The sequence below is a fragment of the Miniopterus schreibersii genome (genome assembly GCF_964146895.1).
Source record: "Miniopterus schreibersii genome assembly, chromosome: 16".
NCBI lineage: Eukaryota > Metazoa > Chordata > Mammalia > Chiroptera > Miniopteridae > Miniopterus > Miniopterus schreibersii.
In genome coordinates this window covers 24266653-24287586 of record NC_138116.1, presented here as the reverse complement: position 1 = coordinate 24287586, position 20934 = coordinate 24266653, and the positions used below count along the sequence as shown (strand labels likewise).

At 37.8% G+C, this 20934-nt stretch overlaps 1 protein-coding gene across 7 annotated transcripts in view; it reads left to right on the top strand.

Moving 5' to 3' along the window:
* Positions 1–3754: 3754 nt before the first annotated feature.
* The window catches only part of GPATCH8 (G-patch domain containing 8), a 69788-nt gene continuing 52608 nt past the window's right edge, over positions 3755–20934 (top strand). For 2 of the 7 annotated variants that reach the window (XM_081162983.1, XM_081162984.1), the window contains exon 1: positions 3755–4048. Coding sequence is in view for 1 of the 7 variants with exons in the window: in XM_081162981.1 (XP_081019107.1) it covers positions 4004–4048 (45 nt within the window). In the remaining 6 variants the exon portion in view is untranslated. The remainder of the gene's footprint in view (positions 4049–20934) is intronic. The other 5 variants (XM_081162981.1, XM_081162988.1, XM_081162985.1 and 2 more) reach the window with 5 other exon arrangements.

Here is a 20934-nt window from a genome sequence, read left to right as displayed (position 1 = left end):
TTATTCTCCCCCCGCCCCCAGGTGTTTTGGACACATCGTTCCAATTCCCAGTCCTTTATTCCTGACCTATTTTTCCTCTTTGGAAACTTTCAGGAGCTTCTCTTTGACCCACGTGTCCTGATATTTCACAACACTGTACCTGGCAGGAAGTTATTTTTAATTCACTGTGCTGAGCCCTCTCAATTTGGAAACTCAGGCCCTTGGTACTAGAAAATGTTTATACATTATTTCTTGAATATGCTCTTCTTTCCATTTTCCCCATTCTTTCTGGAAATTCTATTCAGATACTAGATTGATCCTCACATTTTCTTATCTGTTATTTCCCATTTTCCCTCTCATCCATCCAACAAATCCTTATTTAGTGCTATTTACTATGTGCTATTCATTATTCTAGGTGCTGGGAATATAGAAGGGAACAAAACTGAGAAAAATCCCTGTTCCACGGAGTTTACATTACATTTTAGAAAGTGATAAGTACTATGGATAAAACAAAATTAGGGAAAGCAGCTAGGGAGTTCAGAATGCAGGAGTCTGTAGTTTAAAGTAGGGCGGTCAGGGAAGACCTTATTGAGAAACTGACATTTGAATAAAGACCAGATGATGAAGGGGCAACAATGTGGATATCTGGGAAAGAATGCTAAGTGGAAGGAGCAGCAGCTACATAAGCCACTACGTGGGGCAGGCTGAGGCAGGAACAGGCCCATGGATGAAGGTAAAACCGGGAGGTCAGTGTATCCAGAGAGGTGGGAAGCAGGGGGCAGAGAGAAAAATGAGGTCTGAAAGGTGAGGTAGTGGCAGGTGGACTTTACGAATGATAGGGAAAACCACCGAAGGTTTGGAGCAGGGGACTGATGTGATCTGATTGACATTTTTAGAGGATCACCATAGAACCTTTGAGTGTAGGGGGTCAGGGAGGAAGCAGAACACTTGGTAGCTACTGCAATAATTAAAGAGAAAGTAAAGGTGGCTTGGCCCACCTTTTTACTGTTTTCTGGGAGATTCCCACAACTTTATTTTCTAACTCTTATATTGAATTTTTTATTTCTGCTTGAGAAATTTTAACTTCCAAAAGTTACTTTTCCCCCCCTTCTTATTGAATTTACTGGGGTGAAACTGGTTAACAAAATTATACAGGTTTCAGGTGCACAATTCTACAACGTATCACCTGTACACTGTATTGTGTGTTCACCACCCCAAGCTAAGTCTCTATCGGTCGATCACCATTTCTGCCTCCTATACCCTCCTCCATGCCCATCCGCCTTCCTGGGCAACCACCACACTGTTGTCCGTGTCCATAAGTTTATTTTCTTTTGCTCTATCCCTCCACCCCTCCAAAAGTTACTTTTTTTTTTTAAGTCCTCACCCGAGGATGTTTTTATTGATTTTAGAGAGAGAGGAAGGGAGGAGGAGGGAGGGAGGGAGAGAGAAACATCGATGTGAGAGAGAAACATTGCTCGGTTGCCTCCCGCACGCACCCCAATCGGGGATTGAAACCCCAACCTGGGCATGTGCCCTGACTGGGAATCAAACCCACAACCTTTTGGTATAGTGGATGATACTCCAATCACCTGAGCCACACCAGCCAGGGCCCAAAAGTTATTCTTTTTTCTTTTATGGCATCCCTTGTTCCCTGATGTGATCTTACAGCTTTGTGAATACTTATTATAAATTTTTTTAAGATTTTTTTTTTTTAGAGAGAGGGAGAGGGAAAGAAACATCCATGTGAGAACAAAACATCTATTGGCTGCCTCTTGCATGCCCTCTCCCGGGGATCAAGCCTACAACCCAGGCATGTGCCCTGACAGGGAATGGAATGGGAACAGGAAATGGAAGCAAAGCGCAAGGGAGGACACCCAACCAACTAAGCCACACTGGCCAGGGCTGATTATAATTTCTTGATGGTTTCTTTTGATGCTTCTATTATCTCTGACTCTTCTGAATTCCTTTTTCTGTTTGTTTTGGGGCAGGGGTGTCTTTATCTTTCTAGTTACAGGTCTCCTTCAAATGTCTGAAAATCTTTGGCTAGCCATTCTTACATAACTGAGTGGAAGCTCTGTGTAGATGGGGCTTCTTGAATGATGGACTCTTCTGCGAGCTACTTGGGCAGGAACATGATCTTTATGTTGGGGAGACCCACCCCTCACTTCCATTTTTTGGTACACGTTTTTCCCCCCTAAGCCAATTTCCCAGAGAGGGATCCTGTGGTCTCTTGCTGGGAGAAACCCTACTCTTTGACCATAAAGTTGGCTGTTACCAAATCTTCCCATTTTCAGCATGGTATCACCTTCCTTAGCTGTGTCAGATATGTTAACGTCTCCCTGGTTTAGCCTTTCCAAAGGAGAACCCTCCAGTTTGCTGGAAAAGGGATTTAGATTCTAACTGTTCTCTAAAGTGCCTTGTAACCAATCCTGTCTTTAGCCCCATCTACACCCTCACCTTCAGTAGTACCTGATGAATCCAATTCCTGAGCATTTCTAGTACACCTCAGCGTTAATCAACTTGCTTCCTGGCTTCCCCACTCCAGAACTTCGCTTTCTCTGTTCTACTAAAGCCATTTGCATTTATCTGTGCTCTTCAGCTTCCAAAATGTTGACATCACTTGTCTGCTACTGTTCCTTCTTCAAGTCTTTTTGTCTATGTGAATTTTATTTCTTTCTCATCCTTTTATTGTCATTTTAGTGGGGTTGGTAGAGGGAGAATGGGTAACCGTGTCATGTATAGCCACGTCAATCTGCCACATATACCCTCAAGTCTCTTTACACTGTATAAACTCTGTGTTCTGCCTCTCCTTAGGTAGGAAGCTCTTTTCACCACTGAGAACTGTATTCTGCTTGGACTGGGGGTTGGGTGAGGCAGAGAATAACAAAAGAAGATACACACCCTTTCTCCAAAAAATTACATTTCATTTGACTCACTCAGGGTAGGTAAGGGCCATTTTTTCATTGTATGACTTCTCTCAACTACTCTTTTCAAAAGCAGGGAATTCCTGCTACCCCTCCTGTGTTTTATGTATTTTGGCTAAGAGAGAAAGAGGGCTGGGTGGGGTCCTCAGGAAGGTCATAAAATGGAAAAATAGTGACTCATAACCCATACAAAATTAGTGCTGGGCATGGGCAGTGGAGATTACCAAATTCAATTTCCTTATTTTATAAAAATGAAGCTGAAGCCCAGACAGCTTTAGTTCATTTGGATCAACTTTGATCACTTGAGAATAAGTCCTCTCAAATGATCGCCTGAAAAATGCCAAGTTCTTAGCAGTCATTGGGTCCCTAATTTTAATGTTTCCTCTGCCCCAAGGCGTGGACCCCTCGCTGCTCCTCAGGTGAAAAGGTCGTTTCAGAGGTCGTCCCTCTCGTCACTGCACCCAGTTTTACTTTATGTTGCGCTCGTTAATACCTGAAATTATGCAATTATTTTATTATGTATCTGATGTTCCTTACTGGAATGTAAGCCCTATGAAAGAAGACATCGTTCCTGTCTCATTCGCCGTCTAATCCTCAAGGAGAACCGGGATTCGAAACTAAGCAGTCTGGCTCCTAAATCCGCGTTTTCGGCCACTACATTATGCTGCTATTTGAAGAAAGCAGAGGAGAGGCTTCTGCGAACACAGGGAAGCAGGAGGATAATAAAAAAACAACATACTCGGGGAAATCTGCAGGTGGAAAACATCCGGAGGCGAACGTACCTTGCCCCTGTGACCTTTCTCTCCGGAAGCACTTGCCGCTCTCGGGCGCGAATGCGCACGCGCTCTAGTGGGGTCGCCCTGGGCGGTGCGCGGAGCTGGCAATGAGACGGGGAGGTTCCGCCTCCGGGGCTGAAAGGCGCGTGCGCCTCCGGGGCTCTGGCCAGGATCCGCCTTCTCGCTTCCTCCGTCCCTCGCCAGCGCGCGCTGGGTGGGCGTGGGAGGAGGCGGGGAACTGGGGAGGGGAGCGAGGGGGCGGGTGTCGCGGGAGGGAAGGAGCGAACCGGAGAGCGTAGTTCTGAGAGCAGTGAAGGCGGCAAAATGGCGGACCGCTTCTCCCGCTTCAACGAGGACCGAGACTTTCAGGTAAACACGGGCGTCGCCGAGGATCCGGGGAAGGCGCTGGCCGAGCCGAAACCTCCTTCTCCTCTGCTCCCGGCTCTCTTTCCGTCCAGGTTCTGCTCCGGCTTACGAACCGGCTCGCTCTTCTCCGCTTCCGATTCCTCCGGGGGCCTCCGGGCTGGAGGCGAGGCCGCATCTTCTCTCACCCAGTATTCTCTTGCCTCTTAAACTCAGGCCGCCGGGTTTGCGGCTTCGGCCTATTTGGGCTTCGGGTTTCGGAACCCCGGCCTGACCGCTAGTGGTGGGCTGTGCTTCCCCGGTTCTCCCCTGCCTGTGAAGGTGCAGGGCTGGCTCCCCGGGGAAAAGAGGGTTGGGTCGGGAGGGTTTGGGGTGAGTATTGCTGGACCAGGGCTTCCGAACCCCTGGGTTTTGCTTGCACGGCTTTCGGGGGGGGAGGGCTCCTCCCTCTTACCGTCCTCTAATAAATAAATTCCTTTCATTGTATTTTTCCAATTCCTCACGCGCAAAAGGGTGCTTTAGTTATTAGACGCTTTCTTGGTTAGTCAGACATTGAGATTTCCCGGGCGTAAATGTTTTGTTGTTATTATTAGGCCGTTAGTTGGGCCTGAAAAACAGTAAGTTATAGGAGTATGATCGACGTGAGCTTCGCCCCAAATTTTACCTCGAAAGGAGATTCGTAAGAAGCAGAATGATAATGGACTTTCCAAGCGTGTGATAAATAGTGCCAAAAGCTTGATTTTTCTCTTCAGTTGCAAATATCTTATAGAAAAATGCCCTTGTAATGGCTAGCGTTATTGAGGGAAAAATAAAGGCAAATTAGAATAACTCATAGCTTCCTGTTGATCATTGTTGCCGCAGAAATCTCAGCAGTTAAAAGATTGATTATTTCTAGGATAAAATACATCCTCAGAGTCTCAAAGAAACCACTGCATTACTACCGCATATCCTGGCAACAGCAATTTGGGTCAGGGGATGAACCTCTGAACTCAAGTGTTTTTCCTACTGCAGGTCTTCCTCAAAGTAGTAAGGGAATATTCTAGATGTCTTTCAGAAGGCAGTTGGAAGGGGTTGAATTTCCTGAGATGATAGGGTTAGTAAATAAACAGGTTAAACCAACACCAAACAGTCTAGTACATAGAACGCTTAAAAGAAGTTTTGCAGCAGTAAGGGATCTGGGAGCTGTTGGAAAGCCTTGTGATCCTGCGCCTGCTCTACAGCTAGCTGCAGCACAATACGGGATCTCAAGGTGTTTTAAGGATACAATGCAGGTCCAGGGGAGTTTGAAGCGGTTCATATTAGCCAGTTGATCCCTGAGAAAGATTGTTCATTCTTTAGCGAGCACCTTGAAACATAAGTAGACTGCAAGATGTGTGGGCTTTATCTGTAATTTTTAGAGAGACATGTTGATAAAAAACACAAAACCTCAAGTGCTTTTCAGAGGAGAGAATTTCAAGGTGACCTAATAAAATTTTAAATAGATAACATGAACAATTATGTTTTGAGGAAAAATGGCTGTCAACCACAAAATTTCAGCAGGCTTAAACAAACAAAAACAGGATTTGCAGGGTCTTGAAAGAAGATACTGAAAACTGGGTAGCAGAGTTTGAATGCTGTCACCTGAAAAATTTGAGAAAGCTTCTACCTTTTCAGGTGAGATTAGTTTCTTTTTTGATGCTGAAGATACTACATATGTTTCAAGTACGTTTTCTCCTTTTATGTTGGAATAACCAATTCCTCCTGTATTGAGTCAGCCAGGGAAAGGTTGTTTGTTTGTTTTTAATCCTCACCCAAGGATATTTTTTCCATTGCTTTTTAGAGAGAGTGGAAAGGAGGGGTGGAGGGGGAAAGAGAGGAGAGAGAGTGACAGAGACAGAGACATCAGTGTGAGAGAGACACATTCATTGGCTGCCTCCCCAATGAGCCTCTAACCTGAAACCCAGGTACATGCCCTTGACTGGGAATCAAACCTGAGACCCTTTGGTGCAAGGGCCGATGCTCTAACCACTGAGTCACACTGGCCAGGGTGAAATGTTGGTTTTTTTTAAAAGTCAGATATCCTAGTATTATGGGTGGGTACCTAGGGTATTGGGAATGAAACCTTTTAGACAATTATAAGATGTTAAAATATTTGTAAATTATTGTGCTAACATTTCCCAAAAAAGCATTCATTTAAAAATAAAAGGAGTATTTTTCTGCATGTTTTACTAAAGGGAAAAGTATAGATTGATTTTCGTGAATGATGTCCTTTGATTTAAGTTATTAGAAAATGTATATAGTATATGCATATAGTATATCAAACATTTTTCAAGGTTAGGTTATTCAAAATTAAAGGTGGCCTCCTTTTAAGATTTTAAGGGATAAACAAGGCAAAGCCACTGAATACACTTGAAAACAAATCCAAAGTAGGTTTTCAAACAGTACATAGGTCCTGTTGCTTTAAACAGATCTTGTAGTTCTGGAAATTTTTCCATGCATTTTCTCTGGTAACTTCTAGATGGCTATCATTTCTTTGTCAATTTATCATCAAGGACAAATTTTGAAGACCACATCAAGTTGTCTTTTGAACTTAGTATGGAGTCAGATGTGGGTTCACTATTAGATTTTGTGAACACCTAGAGTTTCAAAGATGTTGTGTATAGTATAGTGAGGAGCATAACTGTGGTATGCCACTTGAAGCACTTACAAATATAAACAGTAATTATTATCAGGGACATACATTTAAAAGTTTTCTTTATTAAACTTATTGGGGTGACATTGGTTAATGAGACTATATAGGTTTTAAAGTTTTTGATAACTTTATTATAATAATAAACAGGTATCGCCCTCGTCAGTTTGGCTCAGTGGTTAGAGCATCAGCCCATAGACTGAAGAAGGGTCCCGGGTTCGATTCTGGCCAAGGGCACCTACCTTGGTGTAGTCTCGATCCCCGGTCCTGATTGTGGCGTGTGCGGCAGGCAACCAATCGATGTTTCTTTTTCTCTCTCTCCCCCTTCCACTTTCTCTAAAAAGCAATGGAAAAAATATCCTCTGGTGGGGGTAAAACAAACAAACATATTATTCTACAGATTTTATGTGTACTATATCAATCTCCACAATAACCCTGTGAGATAGCTACTATTACATTTTCAAATGAGGCAGCTGAGGCACAGAGTTAAATCACTTGACCAAGTACACAGAGCTGGTAAATGGAAGACCCTGGATTCAGACTCTAGCTTTTTAACTCTTGAACTTGTGCTCAGGACCATTATCTCTACTGGCAGTTATGTTTTATATAACTAATTGAGTCATCAACTATAGAGGATAAATTTATAGGTCACAAAGAATAAAATGAGCTTTTAGAGAGGTGATACAATTAGTTTTTACCTGTTCTAGTTGAGATCTTTTTCTTGTTGATCTCCCAAGGGATTCTAGGGAGGCTTCTGACAGCGATAAGTTACACTGTTATAGAGGATATATTGTTAACTGTTGTAGTTTAGACATCCTTTTGTGTAGCCTTTTTTTAGCGGTATTTGATCTTTGGAAATCTTTCTGATCTAGGCTGATGTATTTTTTTTTTAATGCTTTAAGAGTTTTAACTGCTACTTAAAGAATTTGTCCTCAGTTCCTGAATGAGACATGACTTCTGCCTACATTTATTAGATTAAGGCATATTTGTTCACTGATTGAAATGTTACACAAACTAGTGGAAAATACATACTAAAATTTAGGGTATAGGTATATTCAACACTTTTGAATAATAGGTTCACTAAAGAAAGTTTTATTTGTACAGTGATGTACAACAGTAAGGTGTTAAATACACAGCTTAGCATTTAGTGGTTGCATGGCTATTAATGGTGATGCAGCTGAATACTAGTGAGGGAATGTTCTTAAGTTTGTGTACTTGCAGCAGACTGGTGATTTAAAGGAGCCTCTCATTCCATTGTGCTCTGAATGTATTCTGCATTATATTTTTAATGAAAAGGAGCTATGATAATTGTGAGTGACAAAGTAATAAGAGAGATATTACCTTAAAGGTCACAATAAAAATATAAAAATTACCCAAGAACTTTTTATAATCTATATAAGTAATTGTGATGGTAAATAGCAATAAGCAAGTCATGTATTACTTTTATGTAATATGTTTATAGGATTCCTTCTTGTGTTTCATGTATAATACCAGGATGTGACCTTTAGGTAATTCTTATTTGAGACCATTAAATGAGGATGTTTACAGCTTAAAAATACTTAGGTCACAGAAGTGTATCAGTATATTTTCTGTGTGGTACTATCTAATAGAGTTGGCATCCTAATTAATGCAGGCATGCTAGAGATGACATATGGGCAAGTGTTCTAATCTCTGTTTTCTGGGTCTGTCTCCCATGATCTGGAAGAGATGCCACTAGCAATGAAAATCAATGTCAGCTTTGCTTGAGATACTGAAACTCATGCAAAATCATTACTATTCTCTTTCCCATGCATACTATGGTAGGTGGAAAGTATTGGAACCAAAGCTGGAACAGATTTCAAACTACTGATGATGAATCAGCATGATTATTAAAAAATTCAGAATTACTGATTACTATATTCTTGGGATCAATAGTGACCAGATAAGATCAGCATAAGGGAAGGCTTGCTGGTGGTGATTTGGAGGGTAAAAGGTATATATTTAAGATAAAAGGCATTTAAAAATATGGACTATATCAAGGAATAACATTATAGAGAAGGACATAAGTTGCACTGGTGGGAGAAAGCTTGACAAGAACTGTGCTTATAGGGCTTCTTGTGATGGTATGCTTGCTTGTTTTCAAAGTAGACGTGGGATACCAGGAAGAACAGATCTAGACAAATATACTATTAGGTTGATTATTACAGGGCTGTTCTAGTGCTATCAACATTGTAGAAAAAATAGGTGTCATGTTGTATTCTTTACTTTCATTCTGTACATGTCACACAATTCTCAAGAGTACTGCAGAGAGATTCTTTTATCACATTTTCTTAGGTCTTTATGTTACATAACCAGAACTACAATTTATGACTTACATTTTTTAAAAAACAACACATATACAATTAACTATCCTGATTGTTCTGCTTCATGGCTGAGATATATTTCCATATAATTTCTTTCCATTTGGGTACATGATAAAATGAAAAAAATGGCAGTTTTCTTGAGGTGGTCAAAATTACCATTTTCTGAAAAGGAATAGCAGAAGTTCATGAGATCTTAAATTATGGATTTGAAATCCATGTAGAGGTTTCATCTTACTGTGATTTAATAAGTTTCTAATATTTTATTAATGAAAATTGATTCCAGCTTGAGGTAGACATCCAGTTCTTGAATTCTATTAAAATTCTTTCCCTGAAACAACTTGATACTTTTGCTTGTTTGTATGTCTGGCATTGATTCTCTTTTCGTATTAGCATTGCCATTTAGTATTAAGTGAAAGCTGACTCATGGTAATTACCAAAGGAATTACAAATGACCACCACAAATACTGAAAGAAGTCATTGATTTGATATTGCTGTGAATACCAGAAGATGTTGTAATGATTTCACAGTTATAAAAAGTGAATTGTCCATTTAACTAAGGAAGTCTAATCAGATGTGCTTAATGCATATTGTATTAGTCAATGCAAAAATTTAAATATTCTCAGGCTGAAAGACAAAATGCTGTATTGTCTTGCTTATACAAAATGATTTCCTTGGGATTTAACAAATACATTTAGTATTTTATACCTAATTTAGGAATGTATTGAAGAAAAAGTAGCTAAAGTTGCTTTGGCATTGTACATAGATTAATAGCACATAATGTTTTAGTAAGTGCTATAGATAGTAAGAAATTAAAATTAGGGTCAAAACATGAGTTTCCTGTTAATTTGTCTTAATTCTTTCTTTTTTTTCTTTTTTACTGAAAATGTTAAGGTCAGGTAAACCTTGCATTGTGTGTCACTCAAGCAACCAGAAACTATCTTTATAATAGTACATTTGGCCTCAGCTCACGTGGTATCAATTATTTATTGTCATCCTTGCCACTCTGGCAGTTACATTGATTTCAAAGAGGAATTTCAATTTATCTCTGTGCTTTGTAGAAGTGAAATACGAAAGAGCTCTACGGGTTTAAAGTTGAAATAGAAAAAAGTCACTGATCATGTTTTTTATTTTTATTTAATGTTTTTGTTTTTTAAATATATATTGATTTCAGAGAGAGGTAGAAACATCAATGATGAGAGAGTCATTGATCTGCTGCCTCCTGCACACTCCTGCTGGGGATCAAGCTGGCTACTCGGGCATGTGCCCTGACCGGAAATCGAACTGAGATCTCCAGGATCATAGGTTGATGCTCAGCTGCTGAGCCATGCCACCTGGGCTCATTGATCGTGTTTTGTGGCTGACATTTTAAATAATGATTGTTAGGAAAGTCATTACTCATATCTCATGTAACATTTTTCCAGAGTTGATGAGGAAACAAGCCCAATTTTTCACCCTTTTTGTAGGCAGTACTGATCAAAAACCAAGGAATGAATGTCATGCTCTAGGTCTTGACTACAGAAAAAGCTAAGGCTGATGCTTGTGGATTATATGCTGTAGTATCAGTTTCCCTTGTTGCTATGAGTAATATGAGGTATCTTAAAAGAAAGGGCAAAAGTGGTTGAAAATTTAATTGGTTTAATACTACTTTAGGGTATCATCTGCACAAGAGTTACAAGGGACATATTTACCTTGAGATTATTTTCTAGAATATAAACTAATTTTTGAAAAGATTGTTAAAACTGAATAGTAGTACTAAGAAGTATGTGTGAATATGTCTGTGAGGGAAGTTCATTAAGAAGTGGTGTTTTTCAAGGAGCTTTTCTAGATGGAGAGAGAACAAAAATAACTAATATTTAGTTTGTTAAGACCAACATGATTGTCAGGTGAACAGTGTAATGCAAAAATCTAAGGAAAGGAGAGAACCCTTGAAGTGGGATGATTGGGTATGCCTTTATGAGGAAATTAGCATTTAAGCTGATCTTGAAAGATGATGGGAGTATATCCTTGCAAAGTAAAAGAATGGGAGGCATTCAGTTGGAGAAAATAGCCAGGGCAAAAGTATAGAAGTGGAACAAGCCGAATTGGATTTTTTTAGGGCAGTGAATAAACTGTTGGGCATAGGGAAAAAGTAAAAGCTGGGGCTACAAAAATAAGTTTTATTTTAAGGCTTCAAGCAAGAATGTACTAGCTACTTAAGGTGTTTAAATGGTATAGATTTCAAAGCAGTTTTTCTTCAGGGAAGATTAATTCAGGTACAATCGTGTTAGATATGTTATACATACAATTAAAGCTGTGATAACCAGCTTCCATTAACCAGAGTAGGGGCAAGGAAGGAGAGGATGTATACAAGCTAGTGATTACTATAATGGACTTTGATTTTAAGCTTGACTTGACTGGGAGGTAGGTGAGGACTTCTGGGATTGAGGGGTAGGGGGCAGAGCGAAAAGTTTGGTCAATGGATTGTAGGTGCTGATGGGGTTTAAGGATCAGAGTGGAGGTATTAGAGGAAACAACCTGGAAAGATAGGTAGGTTGTGGTTGGAGAGAGAGCACAGTGTTTGAAATAGAGATTATGGGAGGGTTGAGAATATTGGTAATGACCATGAGAGTGAAATGGCTGAGATAGAATGGACAAAAAGATTTTTCATTATAGGAAAGGAAGTTAAGGAACTGAGGTACCAGGATATTGTAAAATCATCTAACCTGGATATTAGAATGGTGATATTGTGTAGTTGTATACTGTCATGGTTTAATAAGTGCCCTTATATACATTCTTTTCTAATTCTTCTAGTAACTCAGTGAGGTAAATAGAATAGGTAGTAACTCTTTATAGATGAAGTTGAGGCTCAGATAAATTATTTTGCCTAGTATAGAGCTGAGTTTTGTACTATAATCCTATGATTTCTTTTGTAGTGTTCTTTCTACTGTGGTATATACATTGGCCTCTTTTTGAGGAGATGAGTGCTGGTATTGTCTACAGAATGCAAAGCATTGTTTCTTTTTAATACATGGCAGTATTTTTCACCAGTTACCTAACTGGTAGGACATAGGTATGCTTATCATTAAATATTATATTTTTTCCAGAAACATCTCAGTGTTATAAGTTCAATTGATTGTTTATGGCTTCTTGTCGGTCTTTTTACTGTGTATAGGTCTATCAGATAACTCCATTCCATTTCCCAAACATTATTGAGTGCCCGTTTGTTAGCATTGCGTCATAAAAGGGTAAGAAAAGAGGATAAAATCAGTCAATTTTGTTCATTTATTCCAGTGAAAAAATAGCCAGGAGAGGAGAATGGTACTTTCTGGATACTGTCAAATTAGAGTACTATAAATTTATCCTTGACCAATATCAGAATCAAAAGTTGACTGCTATGATATCTAGTGATGATAATGTCAGCTACTGTTTGTTGAGTATGTATTACATACCAGGCTCCGTTCCAAAGCATTTTGGAGATATTTAACACAAGTGACCATCTAAACCAGGTGGTCTTCCTTTTGTAGATGAGAAAATAGGCTTAGAGAAATTGAGGCAACACAGTAAACTCATATTTGAACTTTGATCTCTCCTAAGATGTGACTTTTCCTGTGATTCCTGATTGTCTCAAGTGTAAGATCCAAACTCACTAATCACTAACTTGGCTTATAAGACTTTTAAGCATCCTGAATCCCTTGTAACAGGTATATCTCTTCCGTTGTCCTGCCATTCTACAGTTTTTGTTGCTATTTGGATCAGCTAGGCTCTTTCATTATTGTCCCTTTGCATGTGTTCTTATCAGATGTTATTGCTGACATCTTTCTTGGGCAGAGTTAATTGTTTCATTTTCTGTGCTCCCACAGCACTTTGGCCGTATTTCAATAATACCACTTTTACTAGTAATAGCATTTTTACTAGTTAACAATACAGAGTGCTTACTCTTTTAGGAACTATGTTATGCACTGTTATCTCATGTAATCCCCCTATAAGGTAGGTTCTATTATTCCCATTTTACAAATGAGAAACTTAACCCCATTCACATAGCTAGTTGAAGAGATAGCTTTCAGGTAGTTTGGACCAGTCTCAGCCTTGAACCACTGTGCTGTTTTACCTCCTACTGTATACTTTCTTTTTATAATTTATCTCATCTCACTGGACTTAAAGCTCCTTGAATGAGAGGCTTTCTTGTTTTTTTATTTTTTCCAGCATTGAGTCGGGGTCTGGCACCTAGATGTTGCTCAGATATTTGAATTAATGGTTAAGTAAAGGCAAGTATGTATGTAGGCTTAGTAAAGGCTGAGAAGAATGTCCAGACTAGAGACTCAGCTTCCTGCTGCGCTGTGGATTATCTAGGTTGAACTGTTTCTGTGATATCCTGTAAAACCAATTGAGGGATATTTCAGGTATGGAGGTTGTGTTATATGTAGTTATAATCTCACTTTATTATATATCACATATAATTACAGCAACACTTGTTTTTCTTTGGACTTGTGCAGAAGTTTTGTTAAATGTCTGCATAGAGATCTATCATGCTAGCCAGTGGTAAAAGAAATAATATGCATTACTATGGGTCTCAGAGGAATTTTTTTTTTTTTTTAAATATATCTTTATTGACTTCAGGGAGAGGAGAGGAGAGGGAGAGAGAGAGAGAGAAACATCAATGATGAGAGAGTCATTGATCGGGTGCAGCCCGCAACCCGGGCATGTGCCCTGACCAGGAATCAAACCCTGATCACCTGGATCCTAGGTCGATGCTTAACCAGTGAGCCACGCCCGACCGGGCAGGAATTCTTAACTGTTGTCTCCCTACCTTTTTTGAATGCCTCAGAATTATTTGGCCCTGCTGGTGTGTCTCAGTGGTTGAGCGTTGACCTAGGACACGGTTTGATTCCCAGTCAGGGCACATGACTGGGTTGCAGATGGGCTCCTCAGTAGGGGGTGTGCAGGAGGCAGCCAATCAATGATGTTTCTCTCTTGTCGATGTTTCTCTCTCTCTATCCCTCTTCTTCCTCTCTAGAAAAATCAATAAAAACACTTTTTAAAAAAAGAATTGTTTGCCGTATTTTGCATGCGTTTTTGAAAAAGGTTGATTTCTCTTGTGGGGTTTTTAAAAATTACTATTTTTTAATATAGTGCTTTTTTGGAAACCAGTTCTTTCTTCTTGTCAAATTATCCAAAAAATTTGATATGTCAAACAGGTGTACATGTATTTTTATATGAGTGTGTGATATACTCATACCTATGACCCAATGTAATATGTTTTCTTTTTCTTTTTTTTGTTTTTTAAAGAATAGTTTAGTGATTTTTAGAGAGAGAGAAAAATTGAAACCTCGGTGGACTGCCTTCTGCATGCCCCCTGCTGGGGATTGAGCCTGCAACCTGGGCAACCTTTCAGTACATGGGATGATGCCCAACCAACTGAGCCACACTGGGCAGGGTTTGTTTGTTTGTTTGTTTGTTTGTTTGTTTTAGAGAGAGGATGGTGTTGCGGGGACACATCAATTTGTTATTCCACTTATTTATGCATTCATTGGTTGCTTCTTGTATGTGGCCTGAACTGGGATTGACGCTCTAACCAACTGAGCAACCTGGTTAGGGCTCCACTGTAATATGTTTTCAAGTTCTTAAGTTATTTGCTGAGATTGCTAGCCAATTATTTTTCCTACCAATTTACATTTAATTTAATAACTGAATTTATTCTTCTGGGTTATTGACTGGCCTCAACAGTGTTTTAAGATAATAATCCATTACTTTGTACCTCTTTAAACCTCGCAGCCTATGCAGTAAAACTATAGTGTAATCATCTGGATTTTACAGCTGGGGAAACAGGCTTAGGCCTAGAAAGAAGTTTGGTAATTTGCCCAAGGTTATACAGCTGACAGATGGTAATGATGATTTCTGGTGTCTCTGGCTTCAGAGATCTTTGGTTTTTATAATAATATACTAGAAGTTGTTTTAAGTCAGACTATATGATTATGAAAACAGTAGTGAAGAATTGGGGTTTTTGAGGAATTGACCACAGTGGTGTTCCTTTCCACTTTCTAAATTGAAATAAATTTTAACTATACAAATAAAATTACACCAATAATCCCCAAGAATGTTCATTTCTTTTTGGATAGGTTTTTTCCTGCAGAGACATTTTTCTGAGCTGTTTAGGATAATAGTACAGTTAGTTTATTTGGAATGAGTAAGGGAGACAGGGACTGAGATGAAGTCTCTCATTTATTTGGTGACAAGGGAGGACTGGTTTTGTTCATAGATGGAAGCTATCCAGTATAACTCTGTCTGCTAAATACACCTTTTTTGGTCCATGCCAGCTGAGATTGCATCATATGTTCTGAATTTAGAAAGTCCAAATTATAAGCAAGTATGTTAATTGAGTTCTGAGTTAGAGCTATAATTAGTAGATCCACTTAGTGACAATAGACCATCTCTAAAGGAATAATGGTAAATACAGTACACAAGGTAAATGTTGGTTGGAGAGATTTGGAGCAGAGAGAGACAAGAATGTCTGCAATATGAAGTTTAATAAACAGAGCCAGGTGCTAAAAAATAGGGCTAGGATGAGTAGTATAATATACTGCCTAAGAGCCCTGGCCTGGTAACTCAGTTGGTCAGAGCATTGTCCCAATATACCAAGGTTTCAGATTCGATCCCTGGTTAGGGCACATACAGGAAACAACCAATGAATGCATAAACAAGTGGAACAACAAATTGTTGTCGTCCCCCCCCCAAAAAAAACAATTAAAATGTGTGTGTGTATGTGTGTACTGCCAAAAATAAAACTATTTTAAACTTGGCTGATACCTAATTTAAAAAGGAAAAGTCAGGATTTAAAACTTTAGTCTTTATAATCATTGTGTTAATAATTGATTTGTTCATCAGAAACTTTGAATCCACTGACTTTGACTATGAGTAATATTTTTCATTAAATTTTTTAAAGAAATTGTGTTAAATTTTAATAGTCATAGAAAGATGAAAGAGAATAATATAACCTTTTTTAGGGTCTTAAATATTATGTTTTGCTATTTGAGGTTATGGGCTGTTGATTGCAGTCTCTAAAGAATTGTCCCAATGATTTCCTCTTCTCTAGCTTTAATTTTCCCTATTTACTGTGTAGTTAATCACTGGAAAAGGTACAGCTGTGGGATTATGTGGATTCCGAGATCAACACTTACATGGATAAATTTATGGCAGTTTCTGTCTCTTTATATTTAAATGATCAACACAGCTAAATTTGTAATACAGAAGTTTCCACATTTGTCCTGGGCTTGGAAGCAGAATCCTTGACCTGTAAGAAACTAGAAACTAGAGCTACTGTGTATTTTAATGATGTGCAGGTCAGCCAGGTTCTATTCATTTGTAATTAGACCTCCTAGGAATTGAAACCTTTTTTTTTTTTTTTTTTTTTTGAGTGAAGAGGCAGTTGAAGGGAATTCAGCTGGGTGTATGTATATGTGTGTGCATTTAAAAATGTTTAACAGAGCCCTAGCCAGTTTGGCTCAGTGGTTAGAGCATTGGACCAAGGACTGAAGGGTCCTGAGTTCAATTGTGGCCAAGGGCACATACCTCAGTTGTAGGCTCAACCCCCCGCCCTGGTTGGGGCACATGTGGGAAGCAACCAACTGATGTCTTTCTCACATCGATGTTTCTCTCTCTCTCTCTCCCCCTTCCACTCTCTCTGAAAACCAATGGAAAAAATACCTCAGGTGAGGATTAAAAGAAAAAAATCTTTAACACATATTTTAGGGAAGTGAATTTGGATCCCTTTGATCTTAAATTTCTGATCACATAAATGAAAAGCTATATTTCAATTCTGAAAGCAGGTCGTAATTAGAAAGGAAGAGTTAATTTAGACAATGGAAAATGTATTCCAAGCAATCATCATTAAAGCTAAATTTTAGGAATCTTCTAACAAAGAATCTGAATTTTCACTAGAATGACCATATGTTCCAGTTTATGCCTTTTGTCCTGGCATAATTACTATTAACACCCCCTTTTACCCTCAAAGTGCCCTGGTTTGTATGATACATTATATGATTATCCTAGCTCTAATGGGAGTTGAGAGATCTAAATAAGGTTTTGAAAGCAGGTTAAAACAAAAAAATACTTCTCTTCAAATCCCTTTTGAGGCCTTTGGATAATCAGATGCCATACTGACTATTTTTGGAAGGAATGATCTTATTATTAAGCCTTAGTGCATCAGAATGACTTGAAAAAATTTGGGAGGAGGGGAGAGAGGCGAGAAATGAAGTATTTACCACTACCACCACTACTTCTACACTTTGTGCCCTAGGAGTTTGAAATCACATTTTATATTTCGTCCTCCTTTCTTCCCTTTCTTTCCTAGTGCAGCATTAAAAGGGACAAATGGATAAATTCAAAGTGAAAAGTAAAACACAACCTTCTCAAAAACAACTACTATTTCTAATTACATGTTTGTTCTTTCAGAGATACATAATACATATACAAGTATTTTTTACCTTTCATGCAAACACATTTTCCAGCACTTTGATTTTTCTGTTAATAATATGAGTAGAGATTATCCTATAACTAAAAGTCTTTTGTTTTTCGTTTTATTTTAAACTCCTTTTAGACTTATAGCATCACTGCAAAAATAGTATAGAGTTTTGGTATACTACTCACCCAACTTCCCCTACTACAATATCTATACAGTAACCATAATGAAATTAATCAAAACAAAGAAATTAAGTTTGGTACAGTAATATTAATTAAACCATAGATCTTACTTGAATTTTACCATTTTTCCTCTAATGCCCTTTTTCTGTTCTAGGAGCCCATCTAAGATTCTACATTGATTGCATTGTTATTTTTTGTCTCTAATCTGTAATAGTTCCTCAGTCTGTGTCTTTTGTGATAACTAGAAGGTTTTGACTAACTCTCCTTTCTACAGAGAATATTGTTTCAGAATTATGGAAGCAAGGCTACTATTACTTTTTTTAATCTTTGAGTTTTGTGTAGTGTAATACAGTGGTGGGAACATGAGACTAAGAATCAGAAGCTTTTGTGAATTGGTAACAATCTCTGTATTACTTATTTGTAAAATAGTAATGATTAAAAAATCCCCAAATCCTGTACAGTGAGTCCTCACTGAATGCCATCTGTAGGTTCTGGGACTTTAAACAAAATAACCTACAAAGAAACCAATTTTACCTTAGGCTATTGATTTTCAACAGGTCTGCCGCAGCACACCCAGTGTGCCACAAAAGGCACATTGGTGTGCTGCAAGAATTTTTAAAACATGCAGTATCTGACTATTTATTCAGGAGCACTGAGCTCTTTCCCTTAGATTGTCAAGTAAAATGACAGCAGCCAACAAAACAGTAGCCATTGGTGTGAATGAATCAGAATTACACCTTTTTATTTTTTTGGTCAGATCAGCAAAAAACATAATACTGTATTTTTTGGTGTTCCAAAGCATTTTAGTAATTAGTTTATGTGTACCATGAGATGAAAAGGGTTGATAATTGCTGCCATAATAGGCTAATTGATAGGAACAAGAGTTAATTTCTTACGGCATCTCATTAACATTGTAATGAAATGACTGAACGAAATGATGTTATTTGAGGACCTGGTGTATTGAGTATCTCACAAACTTGTTAGAATAAAGTTTCTGAAGGTATTTTATAAAGCTAAAGGAAGCTATGCATGCTATGTATATGGAGTGGTATTGACCCTTCCCAAAACTTTTTATTTTTTTAATCTGTTATTTTAGGACAGTTTTAAATTTACAGAAAGATTGCTAAGACAGTACAGAGTTCCTATATACATATACCTCATATACTCTGTATTCAGTTTTCCCTGTTGTTAACATCTTAAATTAGTATGGCACATTTGTTACCATACTCATGCAGCAGTATTGATACATGATTCTTTAAAGTCCATCCTTTATTTGGATAGCCTTAGTGTTCCCCTAATATTCTTTTTCTGTTCCAGGATCCCATACAAGATACTACATTAAATTTAATTGTCATGTCTCTTTAGAATCTTCTTAGCTGTGACAGTTTCTAAAAACTTCTAAAGGGCAAAATTTTTAGTTATAATTGTCATTAATTTTGGATCTAATTTAATAAATATTTTGATTTACCATAAGTACCTGTATATACTCTATAGCACAGTAGAACCTGTGTCTGATTTTTATTGTATATTTGTTTACTCTTTTAAAGCAAACTCTTTGACTTACTCATTTATGTTTGTGACACTGTCAGGTACACTATAATTTATTTGATATAAAAGCCTTCGTTAGGGGCATGGATCTGAAATTTAACATTGTTCCTATAAGAAAAAAAGATATGCTTTAAATGATCTGGTTTGGGGAAAACCAAGGATGCTTAATTCTTTTGGTTAAAGAAAGCGACAGAGTTTCATATATCTTCTTTGAGCACTTTAATGGCCAACAAATAAAGTCGTTCTTATCGTTCTTTGAGGAAGGAGCTATCTAATCTTTAAGGCAGTTCCCTCCAAATTTCCATTGTCTTTTATCTTAACAATGTATTTCCTCCTTTGTTTTCTGTATATTCAGTACCCACTACTTTTTTAAAAAATCCTATTAAACAGTTTTTAAAAACAAATCATATACCACTCTACTAGCTGCACAGAGTAAATGATAGATCAAAGAATAAACCCAATGCCTTATAAAGCCAGCCTTGTACCCTTCCACCCACACTCCTCCCTGGCACCTGGCTAAGATCCAGCTCACTTCCACTTTGAAGTCCTGCCTGATACCTTCTGGTCTGTGCTCCCCCAGCTTTTCATTTACACCTCTGTCATGGCACTTAGATTGCAATCACTGTTTACCTGTCTCCTCCATGAAGCATATTCCTTAAGTCCAGGCACTCTTTCTTCATCTATATGATATGTACTGTGCCAGAACAGTTCCTAGTAGATGACAGAAAATTAATGAATATTATGTGTTAGGTTAGACTAACGTGTCCTTTTATGTAAATAAAAAAAAGAAGAGACTGGTCATACAGGATGATTTTTTTTTTAAGTTAACCACTATAAAGACTCAATGCTTTCACAGCCTTGCTCTTGTCCCCTACTTTTTTCAGTCTTTTTAAGGTTATTTGCACTGTTCATAAATTATGCCCATTAAGGGTGTTTTTGTAAAATACTTTTCTCCAGATATTTGTTAGATTGAACTTGTAAGTAGAACTTTAATCTTATACCTAGATATGTTACCTAGTCCAGTCATCTCGTGTTACAGGAGAGGAAACTTTGTGCTAACAATGTCTTTAATTTTTTAGAACATTGTGCCTCCCTATATTAAAATTCATAGATCTGTACATCAAAATAAAAGACTTTTAAAAATAAAAATAAAAAACATGCATAGACAGCTCTAGAATACTTCAGCAACTGGTGCTAGAGGTTGTCATCTTCGATAGTGATAAATTTTGGGAAAGTTCTCTTTTGATTTAAAACATGGTTGTCCTAAATTTAATACTATAGAGGCTTATTTACTTTAAAAGTACCCAGTTGTTGGTAGGATGAGATTCTTTTATCATTAAATCATTGAAAGCTGTAGAGTGAAAAAGAGAATTATGAGATTTGGCTAGACATTGGTCTATAATATTGTGAGGTTTAAGTTAATCTAAGTATTTGAATGTTTATCATTTAGGAATTTAGAAGTATTTTGCAATTAACATCTTTGAAGTAACTTACTCTTTTAAATGTTGCAATAGAAGTTAAAATGCCAAGAGGAAGGTTTTATTTTAAGAGATCACTTGACAAAATATTGGAGATTAATTTAAGACAGACTTTCATGATTGATAACCCCCCAATTTTTTTAGTTTTTGTTGATGATGGCTTTTCCTCAGTATTGGAATACTTGCTCTTATATCCTTATTTTTAAAATTTTTTTAAATTTATTTTTATTTATTGATTTG